Source organism: Haliotis cracherodii, unplaced genomic scaffold (genome assembly GCF_022045235.1).
Source record: "Haliotis cracherodii isolate W230 unplaced genomic scaffold, xgHalCrac1.p SCAF_4, whole genome shotgun sequence".
NCBI classification, from domain to species: domain Eukaryota; kingdom Metazoa; phylum Mollusca; class Gastropoda; order Lepetellida; family Haliotidae; genus Haliotis; species Haliotis cracherodii.
In genome coordinates this window covers 61,106,314-61,131,157 of record NW_027266297.1, presented here as the reverse complement: position 1 = coordinate 61,131,157, position 24,844 = coordinate 61,106,314, and the positions used below count along the sequence as shown (strand labels likewise).

Below are 24,844 nucleotides of genomic sequence, written 5' to 3'. Positions count from 1 at the left end.
TTAAGGTGAACTTTTATCCTCAACTTTGTTCGTGGCAAGATATTTCACACATACATTTGACAGATCACAATTTTCTTCAATAAATATAATTGAAGCAGTCTTTCTGGTCAATCGCTCGATTTGTTCCGACATAACCATATCAGCGTCACCTACTTCCTGACTACTCTGATACTGTGACTCATTGTCACTCCAAGCTGATGCTCCTCCCAACAACAGCAAGGACGAGGCTCTCACAATACCACCATCCACAGCAGCAGCACCCGGAGCTGTCGGTTCGCGTTCGCTCACTGCTCTTGTCTCTGACAAAGAAGACGATTTTCTTTGACATTGCTGGCCATCTGCCGAAAGGTTCCTTGTTGCAAGTCTTCTGTGTGGGATCTCTGTGAGAGGTAATGCAGGTTGAACTGCATGTTCAGGTTGCGGGGGACTTGTCTGACCAGACTCGTAATGATCACCTATTTCCCAGTACCTGTGTGCCAGGCTGTCACTGTACTCGCTGTGGGTGGTGCCGTTTGTGCCGCTACCAAGGGTTCTATTCCTGAAATAAAATGAAATTATGTTTAAGCTTTAGAAGATACATTATATATGGAAAACGGTACTGTACCATAAAGTGTTGCAGTACGGTTTAAGAAGCGTGACATTTTTAGGTAACATGAGAAGTTTTGTTCAAATACGTCAAAATTGGTAAAAATATCCTCGAGACAGTTGGGTATACTAGTGTCACAATTTAGCACAAATAAGAGGATTTCTAAAAGTCAGACTTCACGTTGACATTGGCATGTACTTACTCAGTAGTAATGTACCGACTGAAACCTTTTTTCATGTACAGTAAACTACGTTAACAACGAACCCGCTTATAACGAACTGGCGGATATAACGAACTGTTTTTGAGTCCCGGCCATTTGCTGTATATATGCTGTATGTATGCTTATAACGAACTACGGTTATAACGAACTACAATTTGTGGTCTCTTTGAGTTCGTTATAACCGTAGTTTACCGTAACACTTACCCCTTTTGCGTGTGTCTCCAAAACGCAATGATCAATGCCAGCACAATGACTACAGCAACTGTTCCAGTAGTAATGGCCACGGTGTGGTCAGTTTTACCTGAAAAAAACACATTATTATTTCAGTGAAAAGAGTGAGTGAGTTGGGTTTAACGCCGCTTTCAACATTATTCCAGTTATATCACGATCATAGGTTTCTGGCGTGTCCAAGGGACGCAACTGTGCACAGCGAATCGCGGCCGCCCGTGCCCCCTCAGTGAAAAGAGGTGAGGTGAAATGGGGTTTAACGTCTCGTCCAAGATTATTGCACTTATATAGCGACGTGCATGTACATATGTACATGTGTGGCTGCTTGTACAAGTCCGGACTGATGCCGATTTATGGTGCTAGCTCACTGAGATACCATGCCGCAGTTTAACATGATTACCCCATTCAGACACAGTATACTGACTCCGAGCGGACAAGTCTTTGTTTTAGCCCCTTAATTCCGAGCGCCAGACAGGATAACAACAAGTACCATCTTTTAACGTCTTTTGGTATGACGCGGTCGGGGATCGAACCCCGGACCTTCCGCTCTCCGGACGGATGCTCTACCAGGCGTCACCCTAAGTGGGCGATATAGAACTTACTTGAACTTGTATAGCGTGGCTGCTTGTACTAGTCCGGATTAATGCCGATTTATAGTGCTAGCAAACTGAGATATCATGCCGCAGTTTAACATGAATACCCCACTCAGACACAGTATACTGACTCCGAGCCGACCACTCCTTGTTTTAGCCCTTTAATGCCGAGCGCCAGACAGGGTAACAACAAGTACCGTCTTTTAACGTCTTTTGGTATGACGCGGTCGGGGATCGAACCCCGGACCTTCCGCTCTCCGGACGGATGCTCTACCACTAGACCACGGAGGCGGTCCAGTGAAAAGAAATAATTGATACCATAAGAGTCCCCCACGAGAGAAAATGGCAGGAGTGTCTTAACCAGCTTTCCCCTACGTATGTCCATCTGTTTATTTATTTATTTGTCAAAAATATTGTATTAGATTTAAGTCCAAACATACTAACGTTTTCGACAAGTTGTTCTGTAACAGGTGTTCTCTGAACATGGAGAACATATTTCATCGCAGTATGTCCTGCTAAATCCCTCGGCACACTCCATACACAGACCAGTTTCCTTGTGACATCCTTCACAGCTGACAGGGCATTGGATCGAACAGTCGCGTCCATAGTAACCACTGTTTGGACATGCGCCAATACATATGTCCCCATTTCGCTCACACTGTGTACAGTTTGAAGGGCATGTGTCATCGCACAACTCTCCTCTCAATCCTTGATTACAACTTATACATTTTCCAGTGTCTTTATCACACGTATCACATTTATCAAAACAGGGGATGTTACAAGCCTGTCCAAAGTAGTTCTTGTTGATGCATGGCGTATTACATGTCTTACTGAAAAAGTTAAATTCGACGCAGTTTGCAGGACATATCATTTTACATGTTGGACTATGGCAGTCTTCTCCTTTACAAGGTGTGCACTGATCACCGCACCCAGCCCGGCAGTGCTGTTCAGCACACTGTGCACACAATCCTGTCTCCTTGACGCATCCACGACATTGTACCGGGCACAGAAGAGTACAATTATTTCCGTGGTAGTTCCATCTGTAACATTGTCCTATACAGTTTACACCGTGCTGCTGGCATTCTGTACATTGTGATGGACATGAATCATTACAGTACTTCCCTGTGTAACCTGGCTCACAGCTGTCACACTCCCCCGTGTCTTTATCACATCCACCTCTACAGTTGGGGGGACAGGTAACATCACACTTGTCCCCTGTGTAATCTGGCTCACAGCTGTCACACTCCCCCGTGTCCTTATCACATCCACCTCTACAGTTGGGGGGGCAGGTAACATCACACTTATCCCCTCTGTAACCTGGCTCACAGCTGCCACACTCCCCCGTGATCCTATTACATCCATCTGTACAGCTGGAGGAACAAGGTGTTCTACAGTGTGGACCGTAATACCGGGGATTCTTACACGGTCCTGTACAACCATCACCATAACGTTCACACTGTGTACAGGCTGTAGGACAGTTCATCCCACAGTTATCTCCCTTCTTGCCGGCCACACATCCCTCTGTACACGCAACACGGGTGTTGTTCATCTGACAGCGAGAGTTGAGACAGGTGTCTGGACAGTCATGTTCACACTGTTTACCATAGAACCTGGAGTCTAGACACTGGAGACACTCTCCAGATGACGACACATTGACACAGCGAGGTAGACACACACCGTCAACACAGGTCACGTTGTTACCGTCACAGTTGCTACAAGGTGTGCTTGTAGTGGAAACTGTCGATAGAGAAAGGAACAAAATATAGCACTGTAATCAATTAACAAATTATTATTATTTTAGAGAGGAATGGAAGACTTACAGAGACTTACTGTATTGTCTCGCAAAGAACATTGTTTTAATTAGTATCATATGTTAGAAGACAACATAAATATGTTTTATCGGTAAATATCATGAATATCCTTAAGTTATATTTTGTACACAGTTGCATTAACCTGCGGTGGAAATCTTTCCTCTGAGTAAGGATAAGATATATGGATGAACGACTACTTTATTACAATTGGGAGCAACGTTTCAGTGTCGGATCAAACACCGTTATCAAGTGACCTTTGGCCAGGACTGCAATGTCTTGTTGGTTGAGGTTCTTGCTGCTTAAGTTGATGACCATCTTGCTGTTGTAGTCCTCAATGGCAGATGTTCTTGTAGGTTGATGGTTGTTGGTGTGTTTCTTGAGGTTATTGAACTTGGTTATGTAAATCTTTTTGTGTCACTTGCTTTTGGTCGGGATCTTTCTGAGGGTGGAGTAGGTGTTTTCTGTAAGAACTGATTGGAGGTAGTTGTGGTGCTTTGTGATGACATCTAGGGTGTAGGACTTTAAGGTGGTAGCGTATCCGCTCTATGACGAGGTGTTGCTTGATAACGATGTTAGAACCTACACCTAAACGTCGCTGCTAATTGTAATAAAAAAGGTGTGCATCCATATATCTTAACCTTACTTAGTACTCCAACTTCTAAAAGCCTCTTGAAGAAGTCTTTCATCTGTATTCTCAATTGTCGACAATGTCGATTTAAATAGATGATACTATTAATTGTTTTGATGACGTGACGCAAGTTGCATAGACTGCATTATATGACAGAAATTGGTGATTGATTCGTTTTGGAACCTTATAATATTTCAGATGCAACAGTCTGTACCTGATGTTATTGACAGATGACAGATGACATCCTTACCTTGTCAGCTTGCTGACGGGGTTAACCTCTTTGGTCATGTCGACAAGGCGTCCGACCTCGGATCAGAAGGTCCGTGATCGAATCCCATCACGGGACTCGGACATTTTATGGCCGCTACATTGGCGCCCAACGTGGGGCTGAGCACGTTCATATTAGATTTGAGCAAAATAAGCTTCAGTACCCTGCTATGCGGCCCGGGACGTGCCTTCTGTTGACGGGGGAGTATGTAGCAGGGCGTGGAGTCATCCTACAGATGGCATCCTTACCTTGTCAGCTTGCTGACGAGGTTAACCTCTTTGGTCATGTCGACAAGGCGTCCGACCTCGGATCAGAAGGTCCGTGGTTCGAATCCCATCACGGGACTCGGACATTTTATGGTCGCTACATTATGTACTGATTATCCAAAGTGGAACCGTATCGCCTAATACACCATCAATAATACCAGTGTATAAGTTAACGAAAAACTCTCACCGTTCAGAAAAAACAGAGATAGAAGGAGGTTCGTTGTCCAATAACGACACCGTGGAAAATGTATATCCATTGCGAACATGATCTGCAAAACAAAGATAATGGAATTGTTCTCACAATCTTTCACGCTTCCATAACAACAGAAATATTTAAGGGACCTCTTTCTTAGCATTATTAGACTGTTTTCAATATAGAGCTATGTTACTTGTACATACGGAACCGAACGCGCGCAAATTGTAATCATCCAAATGAGAACAAACAAAAGGGGCAATCATTTTTATCGTACACCATCACTTAAAATAACAAAATATAACGCGCATCATCACTCGCTGAAGTAACTTTGAGAATCACGCAATGATACAATAAATACTCTGGGTATTATTTCATGCATCTGTAACATAACAATATATATTCCTGGGTTATGTCCATGCTTTTTGTAAACGCAATTTGTTCTATTTCATACATTCTTGGAATAAAACTAAATTTACTTTTACCTTGCTCCAGTGTATATGTTGCAATGCAGCCTTGTTCCCGTTACTGACGCTGAGAAGCCACCGCTCACCAGGTTAGTTTCACTGTCCGGCTTGACTCAACGATCAAGCTTGGACTTATTTGTTTAAGTTTTAGGACGTAGTCTGCTTTCATTTTCCTTTACCGAACGAATCACTAGATACCATGATTATATTATAATCTGTTGTTTTCTTTTTGCAGAGTACATATAAATCGTGTTGGCGTTCATGTACTTGAAAATGATATACGATAGACACGATGTGGTTTTGGTTTGGTTTGTTGTCTAACGCTGCACTCAGCAATATTCCACTTATATGACGGCGGTCTGTAAATGTAAATAATCGAGTCTGTGTGAGTGGGAGGTGCTACCTTATGTCCTGACTGAGTTCCAGTGATCCATTGACATAAGTTTCAATGCCGTTTTGGCTTTCACGCCCGTTGCAATCTGTTTTGACAGGTTATTCTCAGGCGACATTACCGAAATGGAATTGCTGATGACATTGTTATTAAGGCAGTTATTAGCACAGGACTTGCACTAGGGCTTCAATGGGTCAAAATTTTGGGTCAATGAAGTATTTGGGGAACAACCTATTTAGATTCCATTCTCATTTTAAAACTTAACGCCTGCACACAAGATTGGTTTGTTTGTTTGTTGGTTGGTTGGTTGTTTAACGCCGCACTTAGCAATGTTCCAGCTCTATGACGGCGGTCTGTAAATAATCGAGTCTGGACCAGACAATTCATGGATTGACAACATGAGCATCGATCCACGCAATTGGTATCGATGACATGCTTCAACCAAGTCAGCGAGCCTGACTCCCCGATCCCGTTTGTCGCCTTTTACGACAATCATAGTCACCTCTTACGGCAAGCATGGGTTGCTGAAGACCATTTCTTCCCCAGACCTTCACGGGTCTGACGAAGCTTGATGTGACATAGATATGTTGCAGTTGTTTAATGTTTGTGAGACGCTAGAGCTGACACACTGATTCAGATACGAGCTCAGTCGAATATTGAAGCACTGTATATGATAATTAATCACTTGCATAAGACAAATCAAATACTGTAACATGTATCTACATACATGGCCAGTCTGATAAAGCGAGCAGAGATGACAGGTAAACTGACACAGTCAAAACGGGTAAAACCCAACTTGCTTTCTCATTCACTCACGTATATACATTTTAAGGAAGATAACACTCCAGAAATCCGAGGTGTATTGAGTGTCCACAGATAGTCGTCATGCGGTCAGCGAGCCTGACCATCCGATCTCGTTTGTCGCCTTTTACGGCAAGTATGGTTTGCTGAAGACCTATTCTACCCCGGCTCCTCACGGGCAGGATGCATTATGGAGGGAATGGTAAACTTCCTGTTCGGAAATTTGGAATAAGGGTCATTTATTTTCCAGCATGTGCTTCAGATAAGCGGTATTGGAGCGAACACCTGGACTACCTGTACCATGATGCCAAATGATACAGGTATTAAAAGACAAGTCTATTGTGTTCCTGAAGAGAACTTTATTCTTACTCAAGCAGCATGTATCAATTGGGGTGCAATAGAAACCCATACACAATATATTTAGAGTAAATATATACAAACACGATCATATATTCTATGATTACATTTTATTTTTTAAATCCCCAATCTATCATAAACATAAGCAATATTCAGTATAATTTGATAGAAATGCTTCACACATCTGAACAATAGAATTCCATGTTTAAGGTAGTTTAAAAAAATAACTTGCCAAAAATGAAAAAAATATATATATATGTATTAAATTATAATCATTTTTCTGTTAAAATAAGAAAAACATTTCCATCTTACAGTCTTGAGTATCTCCAGGCGATAACGTATATACAAATTTCAGTACACTTCCTGCATTGTCATGCGTTATGACTACTACATCAGATGTCTTCTCTTACAGACAAATGCCTAATTGTGTCATGTCAGATATTATCATGACATATACATATTACATATCTCTTGGATCAAAAGGTTTTCTGTTGTGTTTTACGTACATATATAACCCCACCCGCGGTCTAAAACAAGGACTGGTCAGCACTATAAAATCAGTCCGGACTAGTAAAAGCAGCCACACACACACGTGTTTGCACGTCGCTATATAGGTGCAATAATCTTGGACGCGATGTTAAACCCCAATTCACCTCACCTCACCTCACCTTACCTCACCTCACCTCGACACGTATATATGCCGCAAAGCTTAATAAAAAGAAGTCAAATGTAGATTTCAAAATAATTTTCTTGAACATATGAGTATCAAATATCAATTTAAGATATTTGGAGTTTGTGTTAGGGTTAGGACAGAAAGTACTTTCAACAGAAAAGGAAGACAAAAATTATACAATTTGAAAGTATGGAAGCGTATTCGTGCCACAGTAAAATATCATACAATACGTTCACCTACGTAGATGGTACTACTCACATCTATATATACGTAGAAGTGAGTTAAGATTCAACGTCACATCGGCAGTATTTCAGCCATGTCGTGACGAGCCATCTACGTAGAAGACACTTTCATCTACACACAAGATATTATAAGCTACATAGAAGATAGTGTCATTTACTGTCGAATCATCGACTTTTAGTTCCGGGTCAGTTATATATAACCCCTGGCCTAATTAATAATGACCGATTTGTTCTTTCTATCTTGACATCTCTTTATTGAGGTACTATCCAAACATTAAAATACAGTAAATCTTCATTTCAAAGTGTCGAAATTACTAAAGAATGACACACCGCGCTCTCTTACAACCGTTATAGAGAGAGGGGAGTACAAAATGTTCTCCAAACAAACAACTACAGATCATTATTCAAAATTTTAGCGAAATAATATATCAATCACAACATGGTTTCAGTCGGAGAAATCACTCGAAAATATTTATTCTCATTGTTTCTCCATTGCGAAAATTAGGTTTAACAGGTAAAACATGAATAAGAAGGGGGGAGAATCACGCAAACTATAAAAACTATATGAAGCTAATACTCATCCTCCGATTGAAGACCGAAGGTACAATTGTGCAGTTGGTATCTTTATTTTAGCACTGATAGTTTAAAAAATTGAAAATATCTCAGTATGTTGTAAAATACGCAAATGGTCAAATGAATAAAACGACCAACATTATCCCAAACATTTAAATAACTTCACAGTTGGTAAGTAATCACCCGTACTTAAAATATAAATGTTTGCATTAACTTATATCGGACTAGTATCCAACTAGGGTCGGAACTTCACAAGACAATACCACAGTGTGAGTAACGATATGTACGATTATAATATCACATATATAGATTACTGTATCTCCTACAAAGATGTGAGTATCATCTACGTAGATGACAGTATCTTCTACGTAGATGCCAGTATCATCTACGTTTATCATCTATTTTATTATAGACTGTGGCACACATGCGCTTCCATAGTTTTGACATCTGCACTTTGAACAGTTTTCATTTCCTCTTGCGGTTACATTTCGACCAGGACATTGTCCCGGAAACTACCAAATAAAAACATCAACTTTATAAAAAATGTGATTAATTGTTGGGTAGTTATTAATTTGGCACACGTTAAATGAAAGTCAATTAAAACAAAATATAAAACAAGAAAACAAAGCTGCATGCACGATTGCGAATGCTTTCACTTCAACATTGTGCTGCATGGTTATCTGTGCGGAGTTTGGAATTTGCGCCCATGTCATATATTTTCTAGCATGTGCTTCAGACAAGAGGTATGGGTCAAAAACCCTGGACTATAATGGTGACAAAAGATATATTTATTACATGAAAACGAGACGTTTTTTTCTGAGGTGAAATTATGTCAAGCAGCATGTAGCAATTGGGGAGCCACAGAAACCTACATACAATAGATGTAGAGTATGTTTTTACAGAAAATACCATGATTGTGATGTCGGTCAGGAGATGAGAGAAACATGATAGTTCACTTGACACATGGAATATCCTATTTATTATATACTTTTCATGTAGTTGACTACCAGAAAATTAAATTATTTCATAACAAATGTAAAACCATGAAACGTAAATTCTCTCTATCTAACACACAGGGTCGGTTCACCCCCGCTTGTAAAAAAGTAGTTTCGTGTTAGCAAAATCTGGAGAAATATAAACAAAAGTGTCAAAAAATATTTAGGGTCACGAAAATTCTTAATCATACATTTCGATATGATTATATACAAAATCAACGTTAGCTAAACATTTGCTTGAAACCTAGGAGACCGCTGTTGGAAGCGAAAAAATACACGCTCGTCAAGTAACAAAAATGGCACTTTGCGAAACGAACAGTCTCGAATGACGAGTTAAATGAGAAATTTACAGTTGATAAGGAATCGTTTTCGAGAGAATAATAAACGGCAAGCACTGGTGTTAACTCCATTAACGACCATTTGTCATAATTTTGTCTTGTCAATGTGGAACTAACGTAAAAAGAACGTCAGCAGTTTGTGTACAGGCAAGTCACTTACGACAAAGGGAGATAATTTAAGGGGAGGTAACTCTTGTATGACAATGGTTGTGTCAAAGTGTTATGTTCACTGCAGTGAAATACCAAGTGTTATGTTCACTGCAATGAAAACATCACTTTTCTCAACTTCTGAAAACTCAGTCTTTCACACTGAAGTATATAATAAAGCCAGCTTTCTAATGTCATTCTTTGTTGTTGCTGGTTGATTGATGCTCATGATATCAATCACTGGATTGTCTGGTCCAGACTCGATTATTTACAGACCGCCGTCATATAGCTGGAATATTTCTGAGTGCGGCGTAAAACAACAAAACCAGCCAACCAACTAAAAGCACATGTATTCATCATTAAAATTAAATGGGGCTCTTTTTTAATCATTACATTTCAAGCATGCACTGGTTACTCTATGTTTTGCTGTTGGTGGTAAGATATCTGACGCTTGTATTTGACAGATCACAATGTTCTTCAATGAAAATGATCGAATCAGTCTTTTCAGTCATATGTTGGATTTGCTCACACTCGTTCTTGACCGAATCACACCAGAAGACGCTCTCCGCCTCAGGAAGCGCTGATGCACCCAATAAAGCAGGTCTTCTTTTGGAAGGGACTTCTTTCAGAGGTAACGCAGGTCTCGTTTGTTGTGTTGTTCGTCGTTGATCGTTCGCCACTAAGCTGTCCTCTAACTCACAGTATGTCACATTGTCGCTAATGGTTCTTCTTGACCTATTGGCGCAGCAGGGATCATCTATCCTTCTGTGAAAAAAAAATCCAGAAAAAAATATGTTTGTAACTTTTTATAACATTCTCTCTGAGGGACCAGACAAGAAAAGACTGTATCTATTATATAGTATTTACACACGTTCATTATCATAGATATTAGATTCTTTGAGATAAGGACCTCCTCCGTGGTCTTGTGGTAGAGCGTCTGTCCGGAGAGCGGAAGGTTCGGGGTTCGATCCCCGGCCGCGTCATACCAAAAGACGTTAAACGATGGTACTTGTTGTTACCCTGTCTGGCGCTCGGCTTTAAAACAAGAACTGGTCGGCTCGGAGTCAGTATACTGTGTCTGGGTGGGTATTCATGTTAAACTGCGGCACTATAAATCGGCATCAGTCCGGACTAGTAAAAGCAGCCACACACGTGCATGCACGTCTTGGACGCGACGTTAAACCCAATTACACCTCACCTAACCTCTTTGATATAAGTACAGTATTTCATCGTTAAATAGACAATATCACAATCTGCAAATCTAAAAATTTCTTACCACCATCATTACACTTTACAGTTATCATTAAATTTTTAGGATGAAAATCACTTTGGGCTTTGGGTTCATATTTAAAAAGACGAGGCTAGAGGTTGTACATCGTTCTTTATCATACGTGGCATAAAAGCGCACCTTTCAAGTTAAATGAACTGTTTTTTAACATAGTTTGCATTAAACAATAATGAAACGGCCATAAGTCATGATATTGTATTTTGTACTGAGATCGGATTCTTGGGAAATTTATAATCAATCTAAGTCGAAATTAAGTAAGGATAAGAATTTATGGATGAACATCTTCTTTATTACAATTAAGAGCGACGTTTCGGTGTAGGTTCTAACACCGTTATCAAGCCTTACTTAGTACTCCAACTTCTAAATGCCTATCAGAAGAAAGTCGAAATTATTTATTGTTGTCAAAGTAATTAAATGTTCAAGATCATTCTAATACGAACCTCCTCTTGAGATGTATCCGAAGTATTATGATCAGGGCTATCACAGCACAGCATAGGACTCCTGCTAATGTCCCAATAGAAACAATCAAAACGTGTTCGGAAGAACCTGAAATAACGAAGCACTTTGATAAATCATTTAGATTTGAAAAAGTTTTAAGTTTCGGGAATATTTAGATTTGCAAGTTTTGGAAGAAGTTCCGGAGATTCCCATGAAGACTAACAGGATCTTGTGATTAGGCTCGCTGACTTGGTTGATGCATGTCATCGTATCCCAATTGCGTGGATCGATGGTCATGATATCAATCTGGATTGTCTGTTCCAGACTCGATTGTTCACAGACCGCCGTCATATTGCTTGAATATTGCGGCGTTAAACAACAAACAAACAAGCAGAATGAAAGTCGCTATGGCTGATGTCCGAAATAATCATATACACCCAACTATGTCGGATTAACGGGACAGGACTCTAGCTGGAATATTGCTGAGTTCGGCGTTAAACAACAAAAAAACAAACTTACGTTTTTGACAAGGTGCTCGGTGGCAGGTGTCCTCTGAACATGGAGAGCAAATACCATCACAGTATTTCCTGCTGAAGCCCTGAGCACAACCGATACACAGTCCGGTGTCCTTCTCACACCCCTCACAGCCGACGGGACAAGGATCAGAGCAATTTAGTCCGTGATAGTTCTTGTCGAGACAGAGTCCTATACATGTGTTATCATAGCGACCACACAGTTTACAGTTAGATGGACAAGATTCATTACAAAACTCTCCTCTCAGACCCATGGAGCAGTTGAGACACATGGCTGACGTCTTCTCACATCTGTCACTGTTACTTGGACAAGGGATAGTGCACATATTTCCATGAAAGTTGGCGTTAATACACGGCCCAGTGCAGTGCACGCGGTTTTGAGTAAAATCATTAATTGTTTTACAGTTTGGGTACCATGTGGTTTTACAAGATGTACTGTCACAGTTATCTCCATGTTCATCACATCCACCCTTGCAGTAACCTGTCACACAGGTGTCACAGTACTTCCCTGTGTCTTTATCACATCCATCTCTACAGTTGGGGGGACAGGTAACATTACACTTGTCCCCTGTGTAACCTGGCTCACAGCTGTCACACTCCCCTGTGTCTTTATCACATCCATCCCTACAGTTGGGGGGACAGGTAACATCACACTTGTCCCCTGTGTAACCTGGTTCACAGCTGTCACACTCCCCCGTGTCTTTATCACATCCATCTCTACAGTTGGGGGGACAGGTAACATCACACTTGTCCCCTGTGTAACCTGGCACACAGCTGTCACACTCCCCCGTGTCTTTGTCACATCCTTCTCTACAGTTTGGGGGACAGGTAACATCACACTTGTTCCCTCTGTAGCCCGACACGCAGCTGTCACACTCCCCCGTGTCTTTATCACATCCATCTCTACTACAGTTGGGGGAACAGGTAACATCACACTTGTCCCCTGTGTAACCTGGCTCACAGCTGCCACAGTACTTCCCTGTGTAACCTGTCTCACAGCTGTCACACTCCCCCGTGTCTTTATCACATCCATCTCTACAGTTGGGCGAACAGGTAACATCACACTTGTCCCCTGTGTAACCTGGCTCACAGCTGCCACAGTACTTCCCTGTGTAACCTGGCTCACAGCTGTCACACTCCTCTGTGTCTTTGTCACATACATCTCTACAGTTGGGGGAACAGGTAACATCACACTTGTCCCCTGTGTAACCTGGCTCACAGCTGCCACACTCCCCCGTGATCCTATTACATCCATCTGTACAGCTGGAGGAACAAGGTGTTCTACAGTGTGGACCATAATACCGGGGATTCTGACACGGTCCTGTACAACCATCAACATAACGTCCACACTGTGTACAGGCTGTAGGGCAGTTCACTCCACAGTTATTTCCCTTCTTGCCGGCCACACATCCCTCTGTACACACAACACGGGAGTTGTTCATCTGACAGCGAGAGTTGAGACAGGTGTCTGGACAGTCCTGTTCACAATGTTTACCATAGAACCTGGAGTCCCGACACTGGAGACACTCTCCAGATGACGACACATTGACACAGCGAGGTAGACACACACCGTCAACACAGGTCACGTTGTTACCGTCACAGTTGCTACAAGGTGTGCTTGTAGGGGAAACTGTCGATTGTGAAAGGAACAAAATATAGCACTGTAATCAATTAACAAATTATTAATATTTTAGAGAGGAATGGAAGACTTACAAAGCCTTACTGTATTGTCTCGCAAAGAACATTGTTTTCATTAGTATCATATGTTAGAAGACAACATAAATATGTTTAATCGGTAAACATCATGAATATCCTTAAATTATATTTTGTAATCTTTCCTCTGAGTAAGGATAAAATATATGGATGAACAACTACTTTATTACAATTGGGAGCGACGTTTCGGTGTAGGTTCTGACACCGTTATCAAGTGACCCTTGGCCAGGACTGCAATGTGTTGCTGGTTGTGGTTCTTGCTGCTTAAGTTGATGACCATCTTGCTGTTGTAGTCTTCAATGGCAGATGTTCTTGTAGGTTGATGGTTGTGGGTTTGTTTCTTGAGGTTATTGAACTTAAGGTTATATGAGTCTTTTTTGTGGCACTTGCTTTTGAGGTGGTGGCGTATCCGCTCTATGACGAGGTGTTGCTTGATAACAGTGTTAGAACCTACACCGAAACGTCGCTCCTTATTGTAATAAGGAAGTTGTTCATCCATATATCTTATCCTTACTTAGTACTTCTAAATGCCTCTCGAAGAAGTCTTTCATCTGTATTCTCAATTGCGAACAATGTCGATTTAAATAGATGATACTATTGATTGTTTGGATGACGTGAAGCAAGTTGCATAAATTGGTGATTGATTCGTATTGGAACCTTATAATATTCCAGATGCAATAGTCTGTACCTGATGTTATTGTAGCAGAGCGTGGAGTCATCCTACAGATGACATCCTTACCTTGTCAGCTTGCTGACGGGGTTAACCTCTTTGGTCATGTGGACAAGGCGTCCGACCTCGGATCAGAAGGTCCGTGGTTCGCATCCCATCACGGGACTCGGACATTTTATGGCCGCTACATTATGTACTGATTATCCAAGGTGGAACCGTATCGCCTACTACACCATCACTAATACCAGTGTATAAGTTAACGAAAAACTCTCACCGTTCAGAAAAAACAGAGATAGCAGGAGGTTCGTTGTCCAATAACGACACCGTGGAAAATGTATATCCATTGCAAAGATAATCTGCAAAACAAGGATAACGCAATTGTTTTGACAATCTTTCAAGCTTCCATAACAACGGAAATATTTAAAGCGTCTCTTTCTCAGCATTATTAGACTGTTTTCAATATAGAGCTATGTTACTTGTACATACGGAACCGAACGCGCGCAAAATCTAATCATCCATATGGAAACAAACAAGAGGGACAATCATCTTTATCGTACACCATCACTTAGTATATAAGTTATACCACCACAAAATATAACGCGCATCTTCACACGCTAAAGTAACTTTGAGAATCACGCAATGATACAATAAATACTCTGGGTATTATTTCATGCATCTGTAACATAACAATATATATTCCAGGGTTATATCCATGCTTTTTGTAAACGCAATTTGTTCTATTACGTATATTCTTGGAATAAAACTGAATTTACTTTTACCTTGCTCCTGTGTATATGTTGCAATGCAGCCTTGTTCCCGTTACTGACGCTGAGAAGCCACCGCTCACCAGGTTAGTTTCAGTGTCCGGCTTGACTCAACGATCAAGCTTGGACTTATTTGTTTGAGTTTTAGGACGTGGTCTGTTTTCATTTTCCCTTACCGACCGAATCACTAGGTACCATGATTATATTACAATCTGTTGTTTTCTTTTTGCAGAGAACATATTAATCTTGATGGCGTTCATGTACTTGAAAATGAGATACGATAGACACGATGTGGTTTTGGTTTGGTTTGTTGTCTAACGCCGCACTCAGCAATATTCAACTTATATGACGGTGGTCTGTAAATGTAAATAATCGAGTCTGTGTGAGTGGGAGGTGCTACCTTATGTCCTCACTGAGTTCCAGTGATCCATTCACATAAGGTTTCAATGCCGTTTTGGCTTTTACGCCCGTTGCAATCTGTTTTGACAGGTTATTCTAAGGCGACATTACCAAAATGGAATTGCTCATGACATTGTTATTAAGGCAGTTATTAGCACAGGACCTGCACGAGGGCTTCAATGGGTCAAAATTTTGGGCGGGCGTGAAACTCGACTGTTACTCTTGCGTAGTCGCCTTTTACGGCAAGATTGGGTTGCTAATGAAGTATTTTGGGAACAACCTATTTAGATTCCATTCTCATTTTAAAACTTAACGCCTGCACACAAGATTGGTTTGTTTGTTTGTTTGTTGGTTGGTTGTTTAACGCCGCACTTAGCAATGTTCCAGCTCTATGACGGCGGTCTGTAAATAATCGAGTCTGGAACAGACAATCCAGTGATTGACAACATGAGCATCGATCCACGCAGTTGGGATCGATGACATGCATCAACCAAGTCAGCGAGCCTGACTCCCCGATCCCGTTTGTCGCCTTTTACGACAATCATAGTCACCTCTTACGGCAAGCATGGGTTGCTGAAGACCTATTCTACCCCAGACCTTCACGGGTCTGACGAAGCTTGATGTGACATAGATATGTTGCAGTTGTTTAATGTTTGTGAGACGCTAGAGCTGACACACTGATTCAGATACGAGCTCAGTCGAATATTGAAGCACTGTATATGATAATTAATCACTTGCATAAGACAAATCAAATACTGTAACATGTATCTACATACATGGCCAGTCTGATAAAGCGAGCAGAGATGACAGGTAAACTGACATAGTCAAAACGGGTAAAACCCAATTTGCTTTCTCATTCACTCACGTATATACATTTTAAGGAAGATAACACTCCAGAAATCCGAGGTGTATTGAGTGTCCACAGATAGTCGTCATGCGGTCAGCGAGCCTGACCACCCGATCTCGTTTGTCGCCTTTTACGGCAAGTATGGTTTGCTGAAGACCTATTCTATCCCGGCTCCTCATGGGCAGGATGCATTATGTAGGGAATGGTAAACTTCCTGTTCGGAAATTTGGAATAAGGGTCATTTATTTTCCAGCATGTGCTTCAGATAAGCGGTATTGGAGCGAACACCTGGACTACCTGTACCATGATGCCAAATGATACAGGTATTAAAAGACAAGTCTATTGTGTTCCTGAAGAGAACTTTATTCTTACTCAAGCAGCATGTAGCAATTGGGGTGCAATAGAAACCCATACACAATATATTTAGAGTAAATATATACAAACACGATCATATATTCTAAGATTACATTTCATTTTTTAAATCCCCAATCTATCATAAACATAAGTAATATTCAGTATAATTTGACAGAAATGCTTCACACACCTGAACAATAGAATTCCATGTTTAAGGTAGTTTAAAAAATTAACATGCCAAAAATGAAAAATATATATATATGTATTAAATTATAATCATTTTCTGTTAAAATATAAAATACATTTCCATCTTACAGACTGGAGTATCCCCAAAGCGATATACAAATTTCAGTACACTTCTTGCATTGTCATGCGTCATGACTACTATATCAGATGTCTTCTCTTACAGACAAATGCCTAATTGTGTCATGTCATATATTATCATGACATATACATATTACATATCTCTTGGATCAAAAGGCTTTCTGTTGTGTTTTACGTACATATACAACCCCACCCGCGGTCTAAAACAAGGACTGGTCAGCACTATAAAATCGACATCAGTCCGGACTAGTAAAAGCAGCCACACACACACACGTGTTTGCACGTCGCTATATAGGTGCAATAATCTTGGACGCGATGTTAAACCCCACCTCACCTCACCTCACCTCACCTCACCTCACCTCACCTCACCTCACCTCACCTCACCTCACCTCACCTCACCTCGACACGTATATATGCCGCAAAGCTTATATAAAAAGAAGTCAAATGTGGATTTCAAAATATTTTTCTTGAACATATGAGTATCAATATCAATTTAAGATATTTGGAGTTTGTGTTAGGGTTGGGACAGAAAGTACTTTCAACAGAAAAGAAAGACAAAAATTATACAATTTGAATAGTATGGAAGCGTATTCGTGCCACAGTAAAATATCATACAATACGTTCACCTACGTAGATGGTACTACTCACATCTATATATACGTAGAAGTGAGTTAAGATTTAACGTCACATCGGCAGTATTTCAGCCATATCGTGACGACCCATCTACGTAGAAGACACTTTCATCTGCACACATGATATTATAAGCTACGTAGAAGATAGTGTCATTTACTGTCGAATCATCGACTTTTAGTTCCGGGTCAGTTATATATAGCCCCTGGCCTAATTAATAATGACCGATTTGTTTTACTTTCTATCTTGACATGTCTTTATTGAGGTACTATCCAAACATTAAAATACAGTAAATCTTCATTTCAAAGTGTCGAAATTACTAAAGAATGACACACCGCGCTCTCTTACAACCGTTATAGAGAGAGGGGAGTACAAAATGTTCTCCAAACAAAAAAATACAGATCATTATTCAAAATTTTAGCGAAATAATATATCAACCACAACATGGTTTCAGTCGGAGAAATCACTCGAAAATATTTATTCTCATTGTTTCTCCATTGCGAAAATTAGGTTTAACAGGTAAAACATGAATAAGAAGGGGGGAGAATCACGCAAACTATAAAAACTATATGAAGCTAATACTCATCATCCGATTGAAGACCAAAGGTACAATTGTGCAGTTGGTATTTCTATTTTAGCACTCATAGTTTAAAAGATTGAAATGATCTCAGTATGTTGTAAAATACGCAAATGGTCAAATGAATGAAACGACCAACATTATCCCAAACATTTAAATAACTTAACAGTAGGTAAGTAATCACCCGTACTTAAACTATAAATGTTTGCATAAACTTATATCGGACTAGTATCCAACAAGACAATACCACAGTGTGAGTAACGATATGTACGATTATAATATCACATATATAGATTACTGTATCTTCTACAAAGATGTAAGATCTACGTAGATGACAGTATATTATACGTAGATGCCAGTATCATCTACGTTTATCATCTATTTTATTTTAGACTGTGGCACACATGCGCTTCCATAGTTTTGACATCTGCACTTTGAACAGTTTTCATTTCCTCTTGCGGTTACATTTCGACCAGGACATTGTCTCGGAAACTACCAAATAAAAACATCAACTTTATAATAAATCTGATTAATTGTTGGGTAGTTATTAATTTGGCACACGTTAAATGAAAGTCAATTAAAACAAAATATAAAACAAGAAAACAAAGCTGCATGCACGATTGCGAATGCTTTCACTTCAACATTGTGCATGGTTATCTGTGCGGAGTTTGGAATTTGCGCCCATGTCATATATTTTATAGCTTGTGCTTCAGACAAGAGGTATGGGTCAAAAACCCTGGACTATAATGGTGACAAAAGATATATTTATTACATGAAAACGAGACGTTTTTTTCTGAGGTGAAATTATGTCAAGCAGCATGTAGCAATTGGGGAGCCACAGAAACCTACAAACAATAGATGTAGAGTATGTTTTTACAGAAAATACCATGATTGTGATGTCGGTAAGGAGATGAGAGAAACATGATAGTTCACTTGACACATGGAATATCCTATTTATCATATACTTTTCATGTAGTTGATTACCAGAAAATTAAATTATTTCATAACAAATGTAAAACCATGAAACGTAAATTCTCTCTATCTAACACACAGGGTCGGTTCACCTCCGCTTGTAAAAAAGTAGTTTCGTGTTAGCAAAATCTTGAGAAATATAAACAAAAGTGTCAAAAAATATTTAGGGTCACGAAAACTCTTTATCATACATTTAGATATGCTTATATACAAAATCAACGTTAGCTAAACATTTGCTTGAAACCTAGGAGACCGCTGTTGGAAGCGAAAAAATACACGCTCGTCAAGTACCAAAAATGGCACATTGCGAAACGAACAGTCTCGAATGACGAGTTAAATGAGAAATTTACAGTTGATAAGGAATCGTTTTCGAGAGAATAATAAACGGCAAGCACTGGTGTTAACTCCATTAACGACCATTTGTCATAATTTTGTCTTGTCAATGTGGAACTAACGTAAAAAGAACGTCAGCAGTTTGTGTACAGGCAAGTCACTTACGACAAAGGGAGATAATTTAAGGGGAGGTAACTCTTGTATGACAATGGTTGTGTCAAAGTGTTATGTTCACTGCAGTGAAATACCAAGTGTTATGTTCACTGCAATGAAAACATCACTTTTCTCAACTTCGGAAAACTCAGTCTTTCACACTGAAGTATATAATAAAGCCAGCTTTCTAATATCATTCTTTGTTGTTGCTGGTGGATTGATGCTCATGATATCAATCACTGGATTGTCTGGTCCAGACTCGATTATTTACAGACCGCCGTCATATAGCTGGAATATTTCTGAGTGCGGCGTAAAACAACAAAACCAGCCAACCAACTAAAAGCACATGTATTCATCATTAAAATTAAATGGGGCTCTTTTTTAATCTTTACATTTCAAGCATGCACTGGTTACTCTATGTTTTGCTGTTGGTGGTAAGATATCTGACACTTGTATTTGACAGATCACAATGTTCTTCAATGAAAATGATCGAATCAGTCTTTTCAGTCATATGTTGGATTTGCTCAGACATCCTTATACCAGAGGCACACTCGTTCTGGACCGAATCACACCAGAAGACACTCTCCGCCTCAGGAAGCGCTGATGCACCCAATAAAGCAGGTCTTCTTTTGAAAGGGACTTCTTTCAGAGGTAACGCAGGTCTCGTTTGTTGTGTTGTTCGTCGTTGATCGTTCGACACTAAGCTGTCCTCTATCTCACAGTATGTCACATTGTCGCTTATGGTTCTTCTTGACCTATTGGTGCAGCAGGGATCATCTATCTTTCTGTGGAAAAAAAACCCAGAAGAAAATATGTTTGTAATTTTTTTATAACATTCTCTCTAAGGGACCAGACAAGAAAAGACTGTATCTATTATGTATTATTTTGCACACGTTCATTATCATAGATATTAGATTCTTTGAGATAAGGACCGACTCCGTGGTCTTGTGGTAGAGCGTCTGTCCGGAGAGCGGAAGGTTCGGGGTTCGATCCCCGGCCTCGTCATACCAAAAGACGTTAAACGATGGTACTTGTTGTTACCCTGTCTGGCGCTCGGCTTTAACGGGCTAAAACAAGGACTGGTCGGCTCGGAGTCAGTATAATGTATCTGGGTGGGTATTCATGTTAAACTGCGGCACTATAAATCGGCATCAGTCCGGACTAGTAAAAGCAGCCACACACGTGCATGCACGTCTTGGACGCGACGTTAAATCCAATTTCACCTCACCTCACCTCTTTGATATAAGTACAGTATTTCATCGTTAAATAGACAATATCCCAATCTGCAAATCTAAAAATTTCTTACCACCATCATTACACTTTACAGTTATCATTAAATTTTTATGATCAAAATAACTTTCGGCTTTGGGTTCATATTTAAAAAGACGAGGCTAGAGGTTGTAAATCGTTCTTTATAATACGTGGCATAAAAGCGCACCTTTCAAGTTAAATGAACTGTTTTTTAACATAGTTTGCATTAAACAATAATGAAACGGCCATAAGTCATGATATTGTATTTTGTACTGAGATCGGATTCTTGTGAAACGTATAATCAATCTAAGTCGAAATTAAGTAAGGATAAGAATTTATGGATGAACAACTTCTTTCTTACAATTAAGAGCGACGTTTCGGTGTAGGTTCTAACACCGTTATCAAGCCTTACTTAGTACTCCAACTTCTAAATGCCTATCAAAGAAGAAAGTCGAAATTATTTATTGTTGTCAAAGTAATTAAATGTTCAAGATAATTCTAATACGAACCTCCTCTTGAGATGTATCCGAAACATTATGATCAGGGCTATCACAGCACAGCATAGGACTCCTGCTAATGTCCCAATAGAAACAACCAAAACGTGTTCGGGAGAACCTGAAATGACGAAACACGTTGATAAATCATTTAGATTTGCAATAGTTTAAGTTTCGGGGCTATTTAGATTTGCAAGTTTCGGAAGAAATTTCGGTGATTCCCGTGAAGACTAACAGCAGCTTGCTGACGTGGTTGATGCATGTCATCGTATCCCAATTGCGTGGATCGATGGTCATGATATCAATCACTGGATTGTCTGGTCCAGACTCGATTATTAAAAGACAGCCGTCATATTACTGGAATATTCCTGAGAGCGGCATTAAACAACAAACAAACAAGCAGAATAAAAGTCGCTATGGCTGATGTCGTTTATCTGACATACTCGTAAATCCGACATAATCATATGCACCCAACAATGTCGGATTAACGGGACATGACTGTAGCTGGAATATTGCTGAGTGCGGCGTTAAACAACAAACAAACAAACTTACGTTTTTGACAAGGTGCTCGGTGGCAGGTGTTCCCTGAACATGGAGAGCAAATATCATCACAGTATTTCCTGCTGAAGCCCTGAGCACAACCGATACACAGTCCGGTGTCCTTCTCACATCCCTCACAGCCGACGGGACAAGGATCAGAGCAATTTAGTCCGTGATAGTTCTTGTCGAGACAGAGTCCCTTACATGTGTTGACATGGCGACCACACAGTTTGCAGTTAGAGGGACAAGATTCATTACAAAACTCTCCTCTCAGACCCATGGAGCAGTTGAGACACATGGCTGACGTTTTCTCACATCTGTCACAGTTACGTGGACAAGGGATAGTGCACATATTTCCATAATAGTTAGCGTTAATACACGGCCCAGTGCATTGCACGTGGTTTTGAGTGAAATCATTAATTGTTTTACAGTTTGGGTTGCATGTTGTTTTACAAGATGTACTGTTACAATTATCTCCATGTTCATCACATCCACCCTTGCAGTAACCTGGCTCACAGCTGTCACAGTTCTTCCCTCTGTACCCCGACACGCATCTGTCACACTCCCCAGTGTCTTTATCGCAACCATCCCTACAGTTGGGGGGACAGGTAACATCACACTTGTTCCCTGTGTAACCTGGCTCACAGCTGCCACAGTACTTCCCTGTGTAACCTGGCTCACAGCTGCCACACTCCCCCGTGTCTTTATCACATCCATCTCTACAGTTGGGGGGACAGGTAACATCACACTTGTCCCCTGTGTAACCTGGCTCACAGCTGCCACAGTACTTCCTTGTGTAACCTGGCTCACAGCTGCCACACTCCCCCGTGTCTTTATCACATCCATCTCTACAGTTGGGGGGACAGGTAACATCACACTTATCCCCTGTGTAACCTGGATCACAGCTGCCACACTCCCCTGTGATCCTATTACATCCATCTGTACAGATGGAGGAACAAGGTGTTCTACAGTGTGGACCGTAATACCGGGGATTCTGACACGGTCCTGTACAACCATCACCATAACGTTCACACTGTGTACAGGCTGTAGGACAGTTCACACCACAGTGATCTCCCTTCTTGCCGGCCACACATCCCTCTGTACACACAACACGGGTGTTGTTCATCTGACAGCGAGAGTTGAGACAGGTGTCTGGACAGTCCTGTTCACACTGTTTACCATAGAACCTGGAGTCCCGACACTGGAGACACTGTCCAGATAACGTCACACTGACACAGCGAGGTAGACACACACCGTCAACACAGGTCACGTTGTTACCGTCACAGTTGCTACATGAAGTACTGGCTGCGGAAGCTGTGAACAATGAGGTGGTTGGCAATAAAATGTCAGATATTATTGAAAGACGACACATTTGGTGTTCTTATTACAAAGCATTGTGGTCGAAATAAGTAACTTTCTGTTTCATTATGTGTTTCGTTGAATTTGTCTGCCATTCACATAACATCATGAAAGCAGGGCGTGAAATATCTTTCGACGTACGAGTATTCTTGATTCCCAAGACAGACATTCATGGAATCAGATGAGACTTCGGTTTTCATCTCCTGGATCATCACAATCCATGGGTGTGAGAACATCATGAGACTGTATCCACTTAAATTTGTTTGTTTGTTGAACGCCGCACTCAGCAATATTCCAGCTATATGGCGGCGGTCTGTAAATAATCGAGTTTGGACCAGACAATCCAGTGATTGATATCATGAGCATCAATCCAAGCAATTGGGATCGATGACATGCATCAACCAAGTCAGCGAGCCTGACCACCCGATCCCGTTAGTCGCCTCTTACGACAAGCATGGTCGCCTTTTACAGCAAGCATGGGTTGCTGAAGATCTATTCTACCCCAGATCTTCACGGGTCGTATCCACGTACATATAGTGCAACAAAGAATGGATTACGATCCTGTTTCATTGATAGCAAGGAATTAAATTAAGCTGCAAATCCCTAGAAACATATAGAAATATCTGCATAAAACATCGTCGATTGTACGATTCCGACTATATCATGAGCATATGTTTATGAATCAATATCAAATAGTAATGATATCAGGTGTTCATGAAAAGGTGAGTGTATCCTGTCCCACCGGTGGCATCCGTCACAAACACATGCAAAGGCAAGGCATGTACACAAACCTGCTGATGCAGCACACAGAAGGATAATCACCACGACATGAACCATGGTTGAGGCGTGAAAGGGTTCTGAAAATAGAGTATTAGTAGAAGGTGATTTTTCGGTTAAAAGCTCCTAATAACAGTAATAATATACGATATAACAGGTTAATATACGTAACGAGGGAAATGGAAAAGGTTGTTTTAATTTGAAGACGCAAATACCTCATAACATTGAATAGGTGTGTTTTCATGGATCATGGAATAATTCATCCAATAGTACAAGGTGTGCATAGTATTGATAGAGACTTCTTGATCCATTAAAAGTGGTCACTTTACTCGAGCGAACACAAACGGAAATATTTTAGACAACGAACCCTGATGTGACGGTGGCATGTTGCCGCTTGTGATATTGACACATTTAAGTACATATGGATATGTACACATGTGGGGGGAAACGCAATGTTACAATGCAAAGGGCATTTATTATTACTGAAGGATTTTCAGAAATGATTTTCATCTCTTCTTTTCTCAAGTAAAACATAGTATTGTTCGCTTATGAAATCGACCGGTGAAGATTCGGGGTAGAATAGATCTTCAGCAACCCATGCTTGCCATTATTTGAGGCGACTATGCTTGTCGTAAGAGGCGACTAACGAGA

At 40.5% G+C, this 24,844-nt stretch overlaps 2 protein-coding genes across 2 annotated transcripts; both read right to left on the bottom strand.

Annotated features, from left to right (window-relative positions):
- LOC139479561 (multiple epidermal growth factor-like domains protein 11) lies at positions 1-4,354 on the bottom strand. Its single transcript, XM_071262397.1, has 7 exons — positions 4,317-4,354; positions 3,693-3,784; positions 2,834-3,364; positions 2,694-2,788; positions 2,072-2,603; positions 1,011-1,107; positions 1-538 (listed from the first exon to the last, which is right to left on the bottom strand). The coding sequence occupies exons 1-7, from the start codon at positions 4,352-4,354 to the stop codon at positions 1-3; spliced, it is 1,923 nt and encodes a 640-aa protein (XP_071118498.1).
- Positions 4,355-10,193: 5,839 nt separating this feature from the next.
- Positions 10,194-24,253, bottom strand: LOC139479560 (multiple epidermal growth factor-like domains protein 6). The gene is made up of 10 exons (XM_071262396.1): positions 24,208-24,253; positions 22,730-23,371; positions 22,070-22,564; positions 21,533-21,638; positions 20,335-20,557; positions 14,694-14,775; positions 13,025-13,666; positions 12,023-12,517; positions 11,506-11,611; positions 10,194-10,542 (listed from the first exon to the last, which is right to left on the bottom strand). Exons 1-10 carry the CDS (start codon positions 24,251-24,253, stop codon positions 10,194-10,196), a joined length of 3,186 nt encoding a protein of 1,061 aa, XP_071118497.1.
- Positions 24,254-24,844: the final 591 nt, after the last annotated feature.